This window comes from Salmo salar, chromosome 11 (assembly GCF_965601325.2).
Source record: "Salmo salar chromosome 11, fSalSal1, whole genome shotgun sequence".
NCBI classification, from domain to species: domain Eukaryota; kingdom Metazoa; phylum Chordata; class Actinopteri; order Salmoniformes; family Salmonidae; genus Salmo; species Salmo salar.
In genome coordinates, this window is record NC_138301.1 from 99,329,083 (window position 1) to 99,351,872 (window position 22,790).

Genomic DNA, 22,790 nt, shown 5'->3' on the forward strand with positions numbered 1-22,790 from the left:
ACCACACAACATGTCATCACATGACTCCATGTTTACTTCCATATGATGGGTAATATATCCATATTTTCGCATAAAAGCATTTCCCCCGACATTTCTCATCTAATTCATATTACCGACACAAAAAGATCCCACTTTGTCTAGCATATTTTGTTTTGTCAACATTTTGAAAGATTACTGAATTTTTTTTCCATCAGGCCTGTTATTTGACATGTACTTTACTTGCAAAAAAGGTTGGATGGAAACCTGGTTACAGAATCACTTGTTATTTGTTCCTAAAAACCCAAAGCCAGCAATAGAGGCATTTTAGACACTTGTACAGGAATTTTGCACTGATGCACTGACTACTGGGAAAGAGGTGAGATGCAAACACCTCTTCACAGCTTGGCTAAAGATGACTGACAGCTTACCGCAGTCACACACACACCACCCTACCATCTGCAGGATATATCTGAGGATCACATGAACAGAAGTAGCAGAGTATGGGAGGGTACACTGCCTCATCCCCATAACCCCCCTACATGTGTGGCTGGCATACCACATTATCAGTCAGCCACAGTGGTCACGCGTGTCCCCTTGTGTAGTTGGCCACCACTGTCCCCCTCCCTGTCTCAGTGTCCCTGCTGTGCCTGCGTCACATAACCTAGAGGCAGAGGAGCCCATTGTTGGAGGAAAAATGGGATAGGAAAAAAACACTGAGATAAAGAGGAGATGAGAGGAGGATGTGAAATTAATTATTTATGACTCCCCCGTTTTGGTGTGTGTGCGTGTGTGTGTGTGTGTGTGTGTGTCAGAGGTGTTGGGATAGTTAAATGCGGTAAATTACACAAACCCATCCAGTGATGATTCTAATAATCTCTTGGGATGTTTACGTGATGTATGTGTGGTATAGGATCGGCACACACATTGGAATTCTACAAAGAAATGAAAACAAATAAGGTGTCACTCTTAGAGGACCTCCAACATATTTGTATGCATGCATGCTAGAACGTCTACAATCACTGTAAAGGCTCGTGCTTGGGTTTGTGCATGCCTCCGCCTATTTGTATGCAACATGCACAGTCAGTACTTGGATTCCAACTGCTTTCAGCTCTCGGAAATGGTTGTTCTATGATCTAAGAATAGTCCTGGATTTCACATGCTTCTGTGAGGCTAAATTACACCAAAAATATTAAATCAGCTCTATCGACTGGAATTTTGAGCAGCAAAGACATTCAAGTGCATCTAATTAAATTCCCCTTAACTGATTCAATGGATTGACAGAACATTACAACCACTAACAAGGACATAAAACAGACAGGCATTGAACTGATCTGTCGTTACAAAACTGAGTGTTAATGAGACAGTAATTAATATTGAATGCAAGAAATGTCTATTAGACAAGTAGTAAAATGGCCAGCCAAATCTGACTAGATTCATATTTGCAATTCACAATCTGTGATCACACCAGCTTCAATAAAGACTGAATAAATAAATACCTGTTTGATAGTTTCACATTCACACTCTCCTTCAAATTAGTGGATTCGGCAATTTCAGCCACACCCGTTACTGACAGGTGTATAAAATCGAGCACACGGCCATCCAATCTCCATAGACAAACATTGGCAGTAGAATGGCCCGTACTGAAGATCTCAGTGACTTTCAAAGTGGCACTGTCAACGTAGGATGCTACCTTTCCAACAAGTCAGTTTGTCACATTTCTGCCCTGCTACAGCTCCCTGGGTTAACTTTAAGTGGAAGTGGAAACGTCTAGGAGCAACAACGGCTCAGCCGTGAAGTGGTAGGCCACATAAGCTCACAGAATGGGTACCCCGAGTGCTGAAGCGTGTAGCGCGTAAAATCGTCTTTCCTCGGTTGCAACACTCACTACCAAGTTCCAAACTGCTTCTGGAAGCATCGTCAGCACAATAACTGTTCGTCAGGAGCTTCATGAAATGGGTTTCCATGGCCGAGCTGCCGCACACAAGCCTAAGATCACCATGTGCAATGCCAAGCGTCGGCTGGAGTGGTGTAAAGCTCGCTGCCATTGGACTCTGGAGCAGTGGAAATGCGTTCTCTGGAGTGATGAATCATGCTTCACCATCTGGCAGTCCGACAGAAGAATCTGCGTTGGGCGGATGCCAGGAGAACAGTACCTGCCCGAATGCATATTGCTAACTGTAAAGTTTGGTGGTGGAGGATTAATGGTCTGTGGCTTTTTTTCATGATTTGGGCAGGCCCCTTAGTTCCAGTGAAAGGAAATCTTAACGCTACATCATACAACAATTCTGTGCTTACAACTTTGTGGCAGACCCTTTCCTGTTTCAGCATGACAATGCCCCCGTGCACAAAGCGAGGTCCATAAAGAAATGGTTTGTTGAGATCGGTGTGGAAGAACTTGACTGGCTTGCACAGAGCCCTGACCTCAACCCAATCGAACACCTTTGGGATGAATTGAAACACAGACTTCGAGCCAGGCCTAATCGCCCAACATCAGTGCCCGACCTCACTAATTCTCTTGTGGCTGAATGGAAAGTCCCCGCAGCAATGTTCCAACATCAAGTGGAAAGCCTTCCCAGAAGTGTGGAGGCTGTTATAGCAGCAAAGGGGGGACCAACTCCATATTAATGCCCATGATTTTGGAATGAGATGTTCGATGAGCAGGTGTCCACATTCTTTTGGCCATGTAGTGTATATGACGATACCCAATAGCACATTCACACAAACACAACACGAGGGGCTTTTCTCTAAACGTTTGTGGTCAGACGGCTCAGTGGGTTGTTGGAGAAAAGCGCTTGCAACACCAAAATGATGGGTTAATGAATCAGTATGGATATTGAATATATGAACATACAAGGAAAGTCTATGGAGTATACTGGAAGAATGAAGACAGAAAGAATGAAGACAGAGTTGAATAGACTGCTCTCTGGTAACACCTCCCAGCTCTGTGAAAAACCACTGAGCCTATAGTTGAGAGAGACGGAGTTAAACATTAAGCAACATAGTAGTGGTGTGCTAACCTAACCAGCATGGATTATACATTTACATTTACATTACATTTAAGTCATTTAGCAGACGCTCTTATCCAGAGCGACTTACAAATAGGTGCATTCACCTTATGATATCCAGTGGAACAACCACTTTACAATAGTGCATCTAAATCTTTTAAGGGGGGGGGGGGGGGGGGGTTAGAAGGATTACTTTATCCTATCCTAGGTATTCCTTAAAGAGGTGGGGTTTCAGGTGTCTCCGGAAGGTGGTGATTGACTCAGGTGATTATACCCAGTTGTCTGTCCCGACAGGACCAAAAAAATCTGTCTATGTTTGGTTCAGATTTGGTCTGGTCTGGACTGGCCTTGATTTTGCCCAAACATAGACGTCTATAATTGGTTCAGATTTGGTCCGGACCAAATCAAGATCGGACCAAATCATAGACAACCATATTTCACAAGTTTGAACAGCACAGTACATCATAGTATAGTACATTACAGTACACAGTAAAGAAAAGTAGAGTATAGTACAGTTATGTACAGTTGAGTACACTAAAGTATAGTGTACTGTATTGTACCCAACTTTACTCTAATGTACTGTACTCTTCTCTAATGAACTAAACTAAACTGTACTGTACTCTTCTGAATTAAACTCTACTGTACTCTACTGAATTAAATTATACTGTATTGTACTCTACTACACTCTACTGAATAAAACTTGACGACTGTCCTGTACCGTACAGGACTCTACTGTGCTCTACTGTACTAAGCTGTGCCGTACTATAATGTGATGTTCAAAGTTGTGAAACATAGCCTAGAAGTCTATGATTTGTTCAGATTTGGATCTGGTCCGCACCGACCAAATGTGTACTTGTTTGGGGTGGAGTGCATTACAATAATACCCAGCATGCTTTGTAAGTGTACATTTTGGTCATTCAGCAGACGCTATTATCTAGGGAGCGACTTACAGCCAGTCAAGCGCATTCAACTAAGGTAGATAAACACCAACATAAGTGCACGTGACAGATGGGAGCAATAATAAATATTCTGTTGTAATCTTCAGTTGGCTCATCTGTCCTTTATTAAAGGGACACTTCAGGATTTTGGCAATGAAGCCCTTTACCTACTTCCCGAGAGTCAGATGAATTTGTGGATTCCATTTTTATATCTCTGCTTGCAGTTTGAAGGAAGTTGCTAACTAGAGTTAGCGCAATTGCTAACTAGCATTAGCGCGATGACTTGAAGTCTATGGTATGAACTAGCATGCTAGTAGATACCATAGACTTCCAGTCATTGCGCTTATGCTAGTAAGCATTGGCTCACGAAATAGCCTCTAACTTTCTTCATCCTGGATAAAAATTATCTCGGGAAGTAGATAAAAATCCCAAAGTATCCCATTAAGAGGCATGAAAAATTCTTATTTTGATATAATGCTTACTGCATTGAGAATAAATGTGTAGTTGAAATTTGGCCATAGAATCAATGACCGAAAAATACATATTTTCAACATCTGTAAATTACGTATTTTCCGGACGTCAAAAAGACATCTTTTCCAGATGTTGAAAAAACGTAATTTACAGATGTTGAAAAGTCTATGGCCAAATTTCAACTACACATATATTCTCAATGCCTTAAGCATTATATCAAAATAACACTTTTTTTCAACATCCAGAAATGACGGATTTTCAACATCTGTAAAATACATATTTTCACCTTTCACTCAGCACCTAAAATGCACCTGACGTCAGTGTCAAATACTTGTTTTGCTTACTGGGCATGCTCCACAGCTCACATACAGCACAACCAGGCCTGCCTGGGTTTAATGACTTCTAGTTCCACTGTGTTATTCCACTCAATTCTACATTCTCAACAGGTTTCACCATGTATGCATGGCAGATCATTCACATGTTGAGGTATGGACAATATACACACACTAGAAGGAAAACTCTGCACTCACTGAAATAGTCTTTACATTTTAATGCCTTCTTAACAGAGGTCAGGACAAACAGATGCGTTTTGGCAGCAGCCTTCGTCACCCATATTTATAGATGACATCCCATTGTAGTAATCCTTCTTTCTTTTTTCACAATCATTATTTACATACATTTTCTGCTGTTTTCCATAAGAGCTTCAAAATAATATTAATAATAAACAAAAAAAGGTGCACCTGTTGCTCACAGCAAGCAACTTAACTGGGTTCTTCATTAAGGCCTCTCAGTATGACTATAATGAACATGTGTCTAACTTGCACCGTTATACGATTATTAAGAGACTAGATACATATAGCTAATCCTGGCAAACAATAGCATTAATTTAGAGGCAAGCAGATCAGAGATGTCAAGGTGGTACCCAAGCATGTGCTATGTGTATAGTGTAATTAACAACTATCAATAGCCCTACTAAATTATAAGCGTAGAGTCAATCAAAGAATTACTTCGTAAAACGAGGAACGCATTTACTCAATTCAACTAATAGAATGTATTAGTCATACAATAATTAACACTCAAAACAATTACAGTGTACATTAAATACTTGATACATTACTATCAAGGCACAAGGCGAGACCCAAATGTAGACACAGGAAGCAGATGGTTGGAGTCTTACAATGTTTATTAATCCAAAGGGGTAGGCAAGAGAATGGTCGTGGACAGGCAAAAAGGTCAAAACCAGATCATGGTCAAGGCAGGCAGAATGGTCAGGCAGGCGGGTACAAAGTCCAGAAACAGGCAAGGGTCAAAACCGGGAGGACTAGAAAAAGGAGAATGCAAAAAGCAGGAGAACGGGAAAACCGCTGGTTGACTTGGAAACATACAAGACTAACTGGCACAGAGAGACAGGAAACACAGGGATAAATACACTGGGGAAAATAAGCGACACCTGGAGGGGGTGGAGACAATCACAAGGACAAGTGAAACAGATAAGGGTGTGACAATTACAGAATGACACAGAGTAAATGACTATGAATGTTCTACGCCAGAACACCACCACAAGACCATCGGGAGACAAACAGACGGGTTCTGTGGAGCACAGCACATCCCTTCTCTTTATCAGCAATTGTTAGGTACAGCCACATTCACAGACAGAACATTTAGTACAGGAACACCCCTGCAGGGACCTATTATTCAGCTGATTGGCAGTTTCAGTATTTTGTCTCAAGAGGTGTGTAAAATTGTAATTATACTTCAGAATGATCACCGCTATAAAAAGTGCAAAACCTCTCTTTAGGACAAAAACCTAATCGAGCAGCAGAATGCTACATTATCATACACGTCACAGCATTTTATAATTCAACAGAGATGAATAGGGCTGCAACTCGACCAGCCTCTATTTAGATTCTCATTGTATACGTTATACTCTATATACTTTGTATCAGTAGCCCCAAAATGGCTTCCATAATCCTCACCTTTGTCAGCTACAGACAGTGTGCTGCTGAAGTATTGCTCTTCCAGTGTCCACGACGTGTCGTTCATTTTGTTGGAGACCCCACATGATCCCAGGCAGTTCACCTTAATGGCTGGAATGGAAAGAAATAAAAGATTCAATCAACTGTTTAGTTAACTAACTTTGTCTATCATTCATAGTTCTCTAAAATGGGTGTTTCCATTATTCATTTTTCTATCTGTCACGAGCTGGTATAAAAAAAATCCCACATATGAATGCTATAAACACCAAATAGCAGAGTTTTCAATGAATGGTGTCTATAAATATGTTTTGCTGTTGACAGGAAGCCACATGTTCAACATGAACCCCTTTAAATGAAACCCTTGGCCCTGGTGTGCTCACTGTGCTGTGTAAAAATAGCAGCACTAAACATTCAATAGCAAGGGGTTTGTAGAGTCATCTGTATCAGACTGGAATAGCCTCACCACTCACCTGTTCGATGGGGCTATTGAATATGTTACTAAGAAGCTAATGCAAGTCAATTCCAATTGCTAGCCTATATCGGGGAAGCCAGCCACACTTGCCCTATCGGGATAGGCAGACTATACATCAATCTTCATAGGAACCCAAACTTTTCTGGGTAATATTATCATTATGTAAGTAAAGGTCAACCGAAACGTGTTCCAGGAGATTTTTATAATGTTTAATGATGTAGCATACATGCAGCCACTACTAATCTATGATAAGCTCCTATCTCTCCCCAGAGGGTTAGTGTGATCCTCAGAGGGATCTGAGAGTGACATCATGATCACACCGCACACAGCAGACACAACACATGTGACGTGATGTATGGAGAGGCTCTGTGTGGTTTAAGGACCGCTGTGCTGAGTTCCATACTAGGCTTGGGCGGTAAATCGTTCCATACTAGGCTTGGGCGGTAAATCGTTCCATACTAGGCTTGGGCGGTAAATCGTTCCATACTAGGCTTGGGCGGTAAATCGTTCCATACTAGGTTTGGGCGGTAAATCGTTCCATACTAGGCTTGGGCGGTAAATCGTTCCATACTAGGCTTGGGCGGTAAATCGTTCCATACTAGGCTTGGGCGGTAAATCGTTCCATACTAGGCTTGGGCGGTAAATCATTCCATACTAGGCTTGGGCGGTAAATCGTATATCGGGGTATTTAGAAAAATCCGCAGGATGGTTTTTCCAATAGCGTCAATACCGTCAAAACAACTTCTTTGAAGTTTTTCAATACATTTGAATATTTGAGGCTACTTTTTAAGCTAATAAATACCTAGAGGCAACTTGTGCAATATGTTAGGAGATAAAGCAGATTCTATCCTTCACCTTCATTTCATTGGTCATATTATTTTACAATATGGAGCTTACAGTAGTTCCCCAGAACAGTTTAGCCAGTCATGTGTTTGGCTGTAAAAAGCACAATGGGTTAAATTTGGTCATTAGTGGTGGCTGCTGCTGCTGGGCAGAGTGGCTCTATTCTCTCTTGGTTGGAAATAATCGAACAAAACAGACACTTGATTGTATTGTGTAGTTAACAGATGGAGAGGGTGGAGGAAACAGCGAAGAAACAGTATCAGTGTTGGCCAATATTCATATGAAACCAGGGTCGAATGGCGACCAGTGAAAGGTTCCTGGATCGAATCCCCAAGCTGACAAGATAGAAATCTGTCGTTCTGAGCAAGGCAGTTAACCCACTGTTCCTCTGGCGCTGATGACATGGATGTTGATTAAGGCAGCCGCCTGCCCCTCTCTGATTCAGAGATTTTTCAGTTGAATGCATTCAGTTTTACAACTGACTAGATATCCCCCTTTCCCTGTAGTCAGAGCTGTGTCTGACTCTGTCCATATCTCTCAGAACTGAAACCTTTTGATAATGTGCAGTGAACACCATGTTCACACAAGGTCACGCTCCTCCTCTCTTATAGCATCATGTTCCCTCATGGCCTCACATTGTCAGAAATGGAGGGAGAGAGAGAGGTCAGAGATGGAGAGATCTGTACAGGGGATGGAAGTGGTAGCATATGACACTGCGCAGTTATGGACTGTGTGACCGAGCGACACACACAAGTAGAAGATGGCTCCCCTCCACTGGTGACAGTAGAGTTAGCTAGCTATCTCTAATCTGCTAACCCCACCACCACAGCAGACAGACTGACTGTCAGGCAGCACATGACTTCCTGTGTCAGCAGAACTATATGCCTTCATACACCTACCAGCAGTGCCTACAAGAGTCACTCACACATAGTAATGTTAACAGGAGTGTAGCAGTTTTGAGCCATCCCTTACCAGACCACCCATGAAGTATTTACAACCTCTGGGCATCAAACAAACACAACAAATGATCAGAGAATGCATTGCTGGTTTGGAGAGAGGAGAGAGGAGAGACTAGAGAGAGTTGTGACTCAGTGTGTCTTTGTGTTCACTCCAATACGCTGGAGTCCTTCCAAGGCCTATTCCACGGTTCAATAAGTGTGTCGGAGAAACATGTCAGTAGGCGTGGAGAACACCGGCTCCATTTATTCGTTTCAATTTTCAAAGTTTATTCTCCCCGTTCACAGTATACAGATTAAAGTTGATCCTAAAAGGATCAGCCAGCGTAGGCTACTCCAGTACTGGAAGTGTTCATATGATCAGGACCTTGACAAACATGGATGGTTGTATTATAAGTAGTAGAGGTCAACCGATTACGATTTTTCAATGCCGATACCGATGCCGATTATTGGAGGACCAAAAAGGCCGATGCCGATTACGTCGGCCAATTTTTATATATATATATATATATATATAAAATGGCCGACGTAATCGGCATCGGCCTTATATATATATTTGTAATAATGACAATTACAACAATATTGAATATACACTTTTATTTTAACTTAATATAATACATAAAAAAAAATCTATTTAGTCTCAAATAAAGTATGAAACGTTCAATTTGGTTTAAATAATGCAAAAACACAGTGTTGGAGAAGAAAGTAAAAGTGCAATATGTGCCATGTAAAAAAGCCAACGTTTAAGTTCCTTGCTCAGAACATGAGAACCTATGAAAGCTGGTGGTTCCTTTTAACATGAGTCTTCAATATTCCCAGTAAAGAAGTTTTAGGTTATAGTTATTATAGGAATTATATGACTATTTCTCTCTATACCATTTGTATTTCATATACCTTTGACTTTTGGATGTTCTTATAGGCACTATAGTATTGCCAGCCTAATCTCGGGAGTTGATAGGCTTGAAGTCATAAACAGCGGTGTGCTTCAAGCATTGCGAAGAGGTGCTGGCAAATGCAGGAAAGTGCTGTTTGAATGAATGCTTACTGCTGGATCAAAAATCAAATCATAGACTTAATTATAATATAATAAACACACAGAAATACGAGCCTTAGGTCATTAATATGGTCAAATCCAGAAACTCTCATTTTGAAAACAAAACGTTTATTCTTTCAGTGAAATACAGAACCTTTCCGTATTTTATCGAATGTGTGGCATCCATAAGTCTAAATATTGCTGTTACATTGCACAACCTTCAATGTTATGTCAGAATTATGTAAAGTTATGGCAAATTAATTACGGTCTTTGTTAGGAAGAAATGGTCTTCACACAGTTTGCAACGAGCCAGGCGGCCCAAACTGCTGCATATACCCTGACTGTGCTTGTACAGAACGCAAGAGAAGTGACACAATTTCCCTAGTTAATATTGCCTGCTAACATGAATTTATTTTAACTAAATATGCAGGTTTAAAAAAATATACTTGTGTATTGATATTAAGAAAGGCATTGATGTTTATGGTTAGGTACATTGGTGCAACGACAGTGCATTTTTCGTGAATGCGCTTGTTAAATCATCGCCCGTTTGGCGAAGTAGGCTGTGATTCGATGAGAAATTAACAGGCACCACATTGATTATTTGCAACGCAGTACAAGCTAGTTATACTGGTAATATCATCAACCATGTGTAGTTAACTAGTAATTATGTTAAGATTGATTGTTTTATAAGGTAAGTTTAATGCTAGCTAGCAGCTTACCTTGGCTCCTTGCTGCACTCACGTAACAGGTGGTTAGCCTGCCACACAGTCTCCTCGCAATGTAATCGGCCATAATTTTCATCCAGAAATGCAGATCACCGATTAATCGGTCGACCACTAATTATAATCCCTTGGTTGAGAGTTTAGAATAGTTCCCATTTTCCTCCCCTCACTTCTTTGTGTAGGTTTGAAGGACTTTTTGTCTAGGACCTATTATACCTGACATTACAACCTTTCTCCTCTTCCCACAGGAATGTCTTTGAGGGCACACTTTCATAGAAACTGTTATGCAATATTGCATTACTGTTTGTAATGTGTCTGTGTTCTTTCGAACTTTCAAACATTTGACATTTTAGTAATTTACCAGATGCTCTTATCTAGAGTGACTTACCATAGTGACTGCATACATTTTAATACTTTCTTCATACTGGTCCCCCGTGGGAATCGAACCCACAACCCTGGCGCCTTGCTCTACCAATTTAGCTACACGGGACTATAGAACCTATAGTTCCTGTGATTTGACATGGCTGTTTAAACCTTTGGTTAATGTTATTGGCCTAGTTAATCTTTTGGTACATGCCTAGGTGGGCAATGCAAATATCTTGTGGGGAAAAATCTCCTCGGTAACAGTTAGAGGGTTGCCCTGACAGTGCAACCAATCAGGGCCATGATATGAAGTCATTCAATTAGAGAACATGGCCCCTAGTGACATCCCTGCATGGCAACAATGAGTCAGCGTGTGGGCCAGGAAAGAGGAACTGGCAGGGAAAACAAAAGACAGACTGCTAACTTTGGGCTGATAATGATATTTCCTTGTTTACGAGCACCCTTAGAAGGGTTTCAACTGTTGCGGCTGAAAACAGAGGAGCTACAGTGGGTTTGTTTACGGTCTGGCATTTAAGAGAACAATAAAAGACAGAAGTAGCTCGTTTTCCTCCAGCCAAAACAAGGAGCGGAACTGGGGCTCAGACAAGGGGAGGATTGTGTCTGTCCTGAGGCTGGTAATTTCATCACAGCTAGATCAGGAGTATTAATGAGCAGATTAAAAAGGTCTGCTGAATTTATTGGGAGACCAGGAGTTCTCAGAGTCTTAGAGGTCCACGCAATGTCAACAGAAGCATACACACCCACACATAAGTTCACATAAGATAAAGCATCCTTAGATAAAAAAGGGTGGAACCTTTCAAGGAGCCAAACCCATGCTGACTTCCCCTAAATACAGAATGGTGTTTGCAACAAGAGAGAAAGCTGAAGACTTGATACTCCCTGTTGAGATCTGTCCACCTTCACTTTACTTGAATGTTTCTATTCACAGCACACATCACTTTTAAAGTTACAACACCAATGAAAACCTGTAGCCTCCAGTTTTACATGAGGCCCAATAGCAGGGCAGAGATCACCCGTACTTAGTCATTCTCAACATATCCCATCCTTACACTCCAGTAATCCAATGCCACGCTCACTATCCTCATTAAGTCTTAAAAGAGCTGCAAACAATTAGAGAGCCTCTTGCTTTCAGCTGGCTAGCTAATGTTAGCTGGCTGGCTGGCTCGCTAGCTAACGTTACGTGTATGATCTGTGTAGTAATATCACTCGTATCATTCGTATCATCCCCCTCTTCAAAGGGGGGGGACACTCTTGACCCAAACTGCTACAGACCTATATCTATCCTACCCTGCCTTTCTAAGGTCTTTCGAAAGCCAAGTTAACAAACAGATTACCGACCATTTCGAATCCCACTGTACCTTCTCCGCTATGCAATCTGGTTTCAGAGCTGGTCATGGGTGCACCTCAGCCACGCTCAAGGTCCTAAACGATATCTTAACCGCCATCGATCAGAAACAATATTGTGCAGCCGTATTCATTGACCTGGCCAAGGCTTTCGACTCTGTCAATCACCACATCCTCATCGGTAGACTCAACAGCCTTGGTTTCTCAAATGATTGCCTCGGCTGGTTCACCAACTACTTCTCTGATAGAGTTCAGTGTGTGAAATCGGAGGGCCTGTTGTCCGGGCCTATGGCAGTCTCTATGGGGGTGCCACAGGGTTCAATTCTTGGGCCGACTCTCTTCTCTGTATACATCAATGATGTCGCTCTTGCTGCTGGTGAGTCTCTGATCCACCTCAACGCAGACGACACCATTCTGTATACTTCTGGCCCCTCTTTGGACACTGTGTTAACAACCCTCCAGACGAGCTTCAATGCCATACAACTCTCCTTCCGTGGCCTCCAACTGCTCTTAAATACAAGTAAAACTAAATGCATGCTCTTCAACCAATCGCTGCCTGCACTTGCCCGCCCGTCCAGCATCACTACTCTGGACGGTTCTGACTTAGAATATGTGGACAACTACAAATACCTAGGTGTCTGGTTGGACTGTAAACTCTCCTTCCAGACTCACATCGAACATCTCCAATCCAAAGTTACATCTAGAATTGGCTTCCAATTTTTGCAATGAAGCATCCTTCACTCATGCTGCCAAACATACCCTCGTAAAACTGATCATTCTACCGATCCTCAACTTCAGCGATGTCATTTACAAAATAGCCTCCAATACCCTACTCAATAAATTGGATGCAGTCTATCACAGTGCCATCCGTTTTGTCACCAAAGCCCCATATACTACCCACCACTGCGACCTGTACGGTCTCGTTGGCTGGCTCTCGCTTCATACTGGTCGCCAAACCCACTGGCTCCAGATCATCTACAAGACCCTGCTAGGTAAAGTCCCCCCTTATCTCAGCTCGCTGGTCACCATAGCAGCACCCACCCGTAGCACGCGCTCCAGCAGGTATATCTCACTGGTCACTTCCAAAGCCAATTCCTCCTTTGGCCACCTCTCCTTCCAGTTGTCTGCTGCCAATGGCTGGAACGAACTTCAAAAATCTCTGAAACTGGAAACACTTATCTCCCTCACTAGCTTTAAGCACCAGCTGTCAGAGCAGCTCACAGATCACTGCACCTGTACATAGCCCATCTATAATTTGCCCAAACAACTACCTCTTCCCCTACTGTATTTATTTATTTATTTTGCTCCTTTGCACCCCAGTATTTCTACTTTGCACATTCATCTACTGCAAATCTACCATTACTTGCTATGTTGTATTTACTTCGCCACCATGGCCTATTTATTGCCTTTACCTCCCTTATCTCACCTCATTTGCTCACATTGTATATAGACTTATTTTTCTACTGTATTATTGACTGTATGTTTGTTTTACTCCATGTGTAACTCTGTGTTGTTGTGTGTGTCGAACTGCTTTGCTTTATCTTGGCCAGGTCGCAGTTGTAAATGAGAACTTGTTCTCAACTTGCCTACCTGGTTAAATAAAGGTGAAATAAATAAATAAATAAAATCTCAGAGCCATTTACATTGCTAGTTATAGCCTAATGTTAGTTAGCTAGCTAACATTGAACATGGTTGGTTAGCTACCTGCAGATTAATGTAGGGTAGTAACGTTATGAGTTGGAATTATGGTTCATTGTGTCTAAACAAAAGACTCCACTATGCAAGTAACCATTTCAATAAAATGTTCATGATGTCACTGCGACAACTGTCGTAAGACGTAGCTGGTAAATTCTCTCTGGCTATCTACTCCGATTTCAGAGCACTCGTCTGAGTGTGCCAGAGAGCAGAATAACTGACGAATTTACAAATTTTCGAACGCTCAACACCCGTTGAACTGGTCAGTAAAGGTTGACAAAAAAAGCGTAATTAAATTGTTGCCAGCAGCACAGTTGCAGTCACCAACACTCTGTATAACATAAAAACAGAGCTCTGAACGCTCTGTGTTTATGAACGGACAATCTGACAAAGCTCTGAGTTTCCGAACGCCCAGAGCGCACTCTGAGCACACTCTGGCGCTCCAGATTGAATATATGAACACACCCGTAGTATAAACCAGCCTTTACTCTTGAAATATTTGGTTGTTTAGTACATGGCCTCACAAGTGACTCCTTAAAGAGCTGGGTGAGGCTAAGGCTTAAGAGAGTGTGAACGATGCTGAATGGGTGAAGACAAAGAAGAGCTCTCTAATACTAAAGGTGTACCAAAACATTCAAGGGCCATTTCCAAATAAATTTGGTTACAAGTTTATCAACTTTCAAAGCAGAATTACTTACTTTTTGTTCCTCAACTGTACTATATGATATACCATTTTCTAGCTCTGAGTCTCTACTTTTATCCAATGTAAAAAACACAATTTCAAATTTTGCTACATAAGATCGAGCCGGTCGGTCACTTCTCAGAATGCATCTCTCACTTCTCCATGCTCACAGCGGGGAGAGGGAATAAAAGTGGCTTGCTCACACAGCAGCCGACAGCAAAACGTGGACAGGCAGATCCTTTCATAGCAGGAATCAAAATAATGCATAGGCTATTACTGTTCATCAAATAGGCTAATGGTTTTAGAACAATCTACAGGAATACTGTATAGCAAAATCACAGAAAATTACTGGCTTATATAAAATGCTTCGGTAAGAGGAAGGCAATGTCGGTAACTTTCTGTTTATCGTCCTAGCTCTAATTGAGGGTATAGTGGTCAGTAAGTGCTCATGCCTCTGACTCCTCATTTCTGACTGCTGACTGGCCATAAAAGAAGGGGCAGAACAGACATCCATTACCCTTCTTTATCTCTGCTGATTTCCACTGATATCATTATGTGCTCTATGGGGATAACCAAACTCTAGCTGGCGGTATGCTGCTCAGAGCTGCTGCATGGCAGGGGCAGGGTAAACTCTGACGCAGAGAGCATGCGACCCTCCTCAAGTCATGAGGCCTGACTGGACCTGAGCCTAATTGGGGGGAAATGTTTGGGGTCTGGGCACGGTGCTACTACAGGAGCACCCAGAGTGAAAACTTTAGGTTATGATTTTAATCCCGTTTCTCTGATAGTATAAGTGAGGTATTTCATAATGGGATACACCCCCAGTGTATTCATCAGAAGCCTTCATTGCACTACGCCAGCCATAATTGGCTGGACGTCGAGAAGTGTGCGTCAGAGAGGGGCGTCCCTCCAACCCTATAAAAGGTCAGACGTAGCATCTCCTAGTTGGAAAGGTGTTGTTTAGTGAGCGCTTTACCCATGTGAGGTTTAGTCCAGGAAGCGAACAACTCATCACATTTTCTAAACTCATTAGTCCTGTCCATGTTTATGTATTTATTTTTATTTAACCTCTATTTAACTAGGCAAGTCAGTTAAGAACAAATTCTTATTTACAATGACGGCCAGAAGGACAACCATCTCTGCAGCACTCCACCAATCAGGCCTTTATGGTAGAGTGGCCAGACGGAAGCCACTACTCAGTAAAAGGCACATGAGAGCCGCTTGGAGTTTGCCAAAGGGCACATAAAGGACTCAGACCATGAGAAACAAGATTCTCTGGTCTGATGAAACCAAGATTGAACTCTTTGGCCTGAATGCCAAGCGTCACGTCTGGAGGAAACTAGGCGCCGCTCATTCCCTGGCCAATACCATCCCTATGGTGAAGCATGGTGGTGGCAGCATCATGCTGTGTGGATGTTTTTCAGCGGCAGGGACTGGGAGACTAGTCAGGATCGAGGGAAAGATGAACGGAGCAATATACAGAGAGATCCTCGATGAAAACCTGCTCCAGAGCGCTCAGGACCTCAGACTGGGGTAAAGGTTCACCTTCCAACAAGACAACGACCCTAAGCACACAGCCAAGACAACGCAGGAGTGGCTTCAGGACAAGTCTCTGAATGTCCTGAAGTGGCCCAGCCAGAGCCAGGACTTGAACTCGATCGAACATCTCTGTAGAGACCTGAAAATAGCTGTGCAGCGACGCTCCCCATCCAACCTGACAGAGCTTGAGAGGATCTGCAGAGAAAAATGGGAGAAACTCCCCAAATTCAGATGTGCCATGCTTGTAGCGTCATACCCAAGAAGACTCAAGGCTGTAATCGCTGCCAAAGGTGCTTCAACAAATTACTGAGTAAAGGGTCTGAATACTTATGTAAATATCATATTTCAGTTTTTTATTTGTAATACAATTGCAAAAATGTATAAAAAAATGTTTTTGCTTCTTCATTATGGGGTATTGTGTGTAGATTTTGTGTAGATAGATGAGGGAAAAAATCTATTTCATAGATTATGTAACGTAACAAAATGTGGAAAATGTAAAGGGGTCTGAATACTTCCGAATGCACTGTATGGTGAGCAATATGTTTGGAACATCGAATCGCAGTATTGAATTGCTATATATATACACTGCGTGTAAAAAACATTAAGAAGAAGACCTTCCTAATATTTTGCCATGAGAACGGCGTCAATTCGTAGAGGTATACTAGGTTTCAAAGTGTTCCATAGGGATGCTGGCCCATGTTGACGCCAATGCTTCCCACAGTTGTGTCAAATTGGCTGGATGTCCTTTGGGTGGCGGACCATTAGAGATACACATGGGAAACTGTTGAGCATACCAGCACTTGCGTATCATGATAATATCATAAAATTCCCAGCCCTAATTCACACACATACACACACTCGCTTTGCATGCAAGCGCATAATGACTTTCCTACTATACCAGAGGAAATGGTATATGCAAAATACCTCAGACCCTTCTGTTAGCCTACTACCTTCTACTACTGAATAAAGATACTCTTGGTTACTCTCACCCAGACTATCTTGGAGGAATTGCAATTTAAATGCAAATATTTCTTTATCTACCCCAGGCCCTGTGGGAACTTAGTTGAACCGACAGCTCCTGCAGTCCTGTCTGTGCAGGATTCACTTACAGGCATTTGAACTAGATCATTAGATGAACTCACTGTGTGCTCTTTTAGCATTACTGAGAGACAGAGAGAAGGAGATGGAATGGAAGGGAGAGAAATACGGCAACAGTACGCTTTAACTTGAAATGAAAATTACTTTCTGACTAAATTTGAAACGTGTAATATCTGAAAATGTAGCTAGCTAGACTATCTTACCCGTATACATGGATGGATACTTCTCCCTCTCTGTCAAGGATGCCATGGTGGCCTTAGTTTGAAGATGTAATCTGGAGACAGGTGTTTTATATAACAGCCTTTTGTGTGTTCTCTTTTCGACTCCATCTGCATACTTGCAATCAAACGCCAGAACTTTCAAAAAAGCAGCGTTAGAAAGGCTTACCTACACATACTGACCAGCTCATGTCATAGACAGAAGCATGCATCATGGCAGACCAATCTTAACTCATCTTTCGACATGTCCAGCCCACCCATTATCTCAGCCAATCATGGCTAGCAGGAAGGTTCCTGTCTTTTTCTGTGGTAAATCAACGAGGCTCGTAATTTAACAATTTTATTAGTATTTACAGATGGCATACAAGTTTCTTATTTAAGCACATGAAAGTTCACATGTTCCAGAAGGAATTTCTGCCCGAAAATGCATTTAGATTTTTTTTTTTAAGTTTACGTTTTCTGTGAGTATATCATTTATTTTTCATTTCTTAATGTTGAATTCATGGTACCACTTTACAACCGGAGTAGGCTGTAGTATGGTTTTGATGCACCCACAGAGTGGAGCAGAGCGCGCTATTTGAAGTGAATAGGCCTAGGCTTTTTGTAGGACATTAGCCTACATTTACTGACAGATTATTTAATTACACTACATGGCTATATAGCAACAATATCATATTTAGAGTTAGCAATCTAGCTAAGTGTTTTGAGTTCCCTCTATCTCAGGTGGTGAATAATATAGCCTATAGGGACCAATATGCACAAAGATGTTGGCAAATCCTCTGAAGAGCCAAAAATACATCTGATCATTCTGGATCCTATTTTGACATGTTGCACATCAAAATACCAATCATGCATTTCCTGGATATGTTAGATGAAATAGCTAACTTTTAAATAATAGGTTACCATCTCAGTTGTCTTACTTGGCACTGTAAAAAAAAAAATGTATAGAGCACCATCGCGAAGAGAAAGTAACTGTCCATAAAAAATATTTATATTGTCGTATTTATTGTTATAGGGCAAAATAGTTACATTTATCGAGATATGACGTTTTGTTCATATCGCTCAGCTCTACCACCTACCCCCAAAACAATTTATAGTAATTTATCGGTGATTTATTGTTATCTCAATATGGATCGCCCAGCTCTAATCTCAATGGAGAGCTGATGATGCTTAGTCTTTATGAAAAGCTGCACCGTGTCACGCCCTGACCTTAGAGATCTTATTTATTCTCTATGTTTGGTTAGGTCAGAGTGTGACTCGGGTGGGAATATCTATGTTTTCTATTTCTTTGTTTTTGAGCCGAGTGTTGTTCCCAATCAGAGGCAGCTGTCTATCGTTGTCTCTGATTGGGAATCATACTTAGGCAGCCTGTTTTCCACCTGAGTTTTGTGGGAGGTTATTTTCTGTTTAGTATTCTGTTACCTGACAGAACTGTTTGCTTTTCGTTTTGTTACTTTGTTCGAGTGTTTTTTGATCAAATAAAATCATGAACACATTCCACACTGCGCTTTGGTCCACTTCTTCACCTTCAGACGACAGCCGTTACACACAGTCTGTCTTCTCCTCTGTCCAGTCAGTCTGACATCCTTAGGTTCAGGATAGACAGATACGGTACAGTGCATTCAGAAAGTATTCAGACAACTTCCCTTTTTCCACATTTTATTACGTTACAGCCTTATTCTAAAATTGATTAAATATATTTTTTTCTCATCAAATACACACAATACCCCATAATGACAAAGCGAAAACAGGTTTTTAGAAACTTTAGCAAATGTCTAAAATAAAAAAATGCCTAAGTTACATAAGTATTCAGACCCTTTGATATGAGACTCGAAATTGAGCTCAGGTGCATCCTGTTTCCATTGATCATCCTTGAGATGTTTCTACAACTTGATTGGACATGATTTGGAAAGGCACACACCTGTCTATATAAAGGTCCCACAGTGGACAGTGTATGTCAGAGTAAAAACCAAGCCATGAGGTCGAAGGAATTGTCCGAAGAGCTCCGAGACAGGATTGTGTCGAGGCACAGATCTGGGGAAGGGTACCAAGATATTTCTGCAGCATTGACGGTCCTCAAGAACACAGCGGCCTCCATTCTTAAATGGAAGAAGTTTGGAACCACCAAGACTCTTCCAAGAGCTGGCAGCCCGGCCAAACTGAGCAATCGGGGAAGAAGGGCCTTGGTCAGGGAGGTGACCAAGAACCCGATGGTCTGTCTGACAGAGCTCCAGAGTTTGTCTGTGGAGATGGGAGAACCTTCCAGAAAGACAACCATTTCTGCAGCACTCCACCTATCAGACCTTTATGGCAGAGTGGCCAGATGGAAGCCATTCCTCAGTAAAGGCACATGACAGTCCGCTTGGAGTTTGCCAAAGGGCACCTAAAGGACTCTCAGATCATGAGAAACAAGATTCTCTGGTCTTTTTTCTCTCGACTTTCTCCTTAATTCAGTGATATCTAGTTGGTAGTTACAGTTCTGTCCCATCGCTGCAACTCGCGTACGGACTCGGGAGAGGCGAAACACAATCCAGCCAAGCTTCTCTGCTTCTTGACACAATGCCCGCTTAACCCGGAAGCCAGCCAATGTGTCAGAGGAAACACCGTACACCTGGTGACCGTGTCAGCGTACATTGCGCCCAGCCCGCCACAGGAGTCGCTAGTGCGCGATGGGACAAGAACATCCCTGCCGGCCAAACCCTCCCCTAACTCAGACGACGCTGGGCCAATTGTGCTCCGCCCCATGGGTCTCCCGGTCGTGGCCGGCTGCGACACAGCCTGGACTTGAACCAGGATCTCTAGGGTCACAGCTAGCACTGTGATGCAGTGCCTTAGACCACTGCGCCTCTCGGGAGTCCCTAAGATTGAACTCTTTGGCCTGAATGCCAAGCGTCACGTCTGGAGGAAAGCTGGCACCATCCCTACGGTGAAGCATGGTGGTGGCCGCATCATGCTGTGGGAATGTTTTTCAGCGGCAGGGACTGGGAGACTAGTCAGGATCGAGGGAAAGATGAACGGAGCAAAGTACCTAGAGATCCTTAATGAAAACTTGCTCCAGAGCACTCAGGACCTCAGACTGGGGCAAAGGTTCACCTTCCAACAGGACAACAACCCTAAGCACACAGCCAAGACAACGCAGGAGTTGCTTCGGGACAAGTCTTTGAATGTCCTTGAGTGGCCCAGCCAGAGCCCGGACTTGAACCCGATCGAACATCTCTGGAGAGACATACAAATAACTGTGCAGCGACGCTCCCCATCCAACCTGACAGAGCTTGAGAGGATCTGCAAAGAAGAATGGGAGGAACTCCCCAAATACAGGTGTGCCAATTCGTAGCGTCATACCCAAGAAGACTCATGGCTGAAATCGCTGCCAAAGGTGCTTCAACAAAGTACTGAGTAAAGGGTCTGAATACCTATGTACATTTTATATTTCCGTTTAAAAAAAAAATTCAAATATTTCAGTTTTTGGTTTGTCATTATGGGGTGTTGTGTGTCGATTGATGAGGGGGAAAAACGATTTCATCCATTTTAGAATAAGGATGTAACGTAACAAAATGTGGAAAAAGTCAAGGGGTCTGAATACTTTCCGAATGCACCGTATATTATTGGAAGAGTTTGCAGTTCCCCTCCACACATTTCCCTACCAAGCATCCTCTGTCTGAGCCAGTCTGGCCCACAGCCGATCTCACCAGCACTGCCATTACAAACCATGTAACAAAACTGTAGAGTTGGCTACTCTTGGCATCCTCGCTCTCCTTTTAAGTCTTGTACATTTCCTCCAACCATCCTGCAGAGTTAAAATAAGAGCCAGAGCTAGGCCTAAACCCTGCCTTGCGTTTCAGAGGGATTTATTTGCAATATGGGGACATCTGCTTTGATTGTGTACATACAGATAAGGCACAGCAGCACGATGAGTATATGTTAAATCATCCATCAAAAAGGCACAGTTTTTCTAAATGTTGATTGTGACTGATTGCCATTATGTTTTTGTCTATAATGTTAATCTTTGATCCTTTGGAATTAGGATTATCTCATATGGCCTATATAAAACTATGTATAGCCTACTGTACAAACTGGTTTGTTGCCTCGTAGTATCTTGCAAAAATCTGATTAAATCAAATCCTAATTATGTTACACATTGTTGAGTTGGAGGATCTGCTGAATTATTGTGGAAGAAGTAGATTGTAATTTGAGGAAATCTGTGAAGTCTATGCACATCAATGTGTGTCTATGTAAAGGCCTGTTCAAATACTCATCAAATTACTTCAACTACTACTTCAACTACTTCAGAGCATTTCTTAGAATCCTGAGAAGTTCAAAAACAGGTGAATGTTGTTACTCTTGTATTTACCCACGTGCACCAATAGGAAATAACCATGTCAGTTTGGGTCATGTTGCATTGAATCCTTAAATACTCAACTTAATAATAATAGATTGGATTTATATAGTGCTTTTCTACCAACATGGATAGTCAAAGCACTTTAAATAGTAGGGAGAATCTCACCTCACCCTACATGTGTGATGCACGGTGACCATTTTTGTGCCAGAACACTCACCACACATCAGCTATCAGGTGGAGAGGTGAGGAGTGATATATGCCAATTTGGAATGAGGGGGATAATTAGGTAGCCATGATGGAATTGGGCCAGGTTGGGAATTTTGCCACTTTATCTGACATACAGCAAACAAGGTCAAATAAAGAAATGTGTGACCTGATAAATGAATTTCGAGCATGATTCCATTACCATACCAAAAATTACAAGTAGCATAAACTGTTGTGTGACATGATGCAAACTAGATGGAGATGAAGAGACTCCTGAGGCAAGAGGAGCCTTTGTTATGAGAGGAGAGGGAGATGACAGGAGAGGGGGAGGAGAGGGGAGGGCTATCACAGGTGGAGAGGTGAAGGGGGAAGGTAAAAAAAACCTCTCTCCAGTGGGCATTGATCAGAGTTGGTGTCATGGTAACCAACACATTACCCTCACACACACACGCCAGCTGCTGGCTTGCTTACCTGTCTCAGGTGATAGCGGTTATTAAACACTCAGTGTACAGTGATCTTGTGTGTTGTGTAGTCAGCTCAGATCCATCAAACCACCCATTCTGTGTCCAGTAGTAGAGAGTGGTTCTGTTTACTGTGGAATGTGTGACATTCCAGACAATCTTCCAGCTCCCCACCACCCCCAACACAACCTCTCCCATCCCTTCTGTCTACAAGGGCCTCTGTCTCCAAGGATGGGTGAACCCTGGCCTTTCAAGACAATCATTCCAAGGCTTGATCAATGTTTGGATCCTTGTTATCATGAGGGTTACAGGAAACCAGATAGTTTTGTGAGCTCATACAGCCTTAACAAACAATACAACACCAGGCTAAGTGCCTGTCACATTATGTCAAGTTAACAACAGAGAACAGCACACGCTAACTGGAAAATCCA

General features: G+C 42.3%; 1 protein-coding gene across 1 annotated transcript in view; it reads right to left on the minus strand.

Moving 5' to 3' along the window:
• Nucleotides 1–22,790, minus strand: part of arrdc1b (arrestin domain containing 1b) — a 59,653-nt gene that overhangs the window by 22,100 nt on the left and 14,763 nt on the right. The window contains exon 2 of the mRNA XM_014128649.3: nucleotides 6,370–6,480. Within this exon, the coding sequence (XP_013984124.2) occupies nucleotides 6,370–6,480 (111 nt within the window). The remainder of the gene's footprint in view (nucleotides 1–6,369; nucleotides 6,481–22,790) is intronic.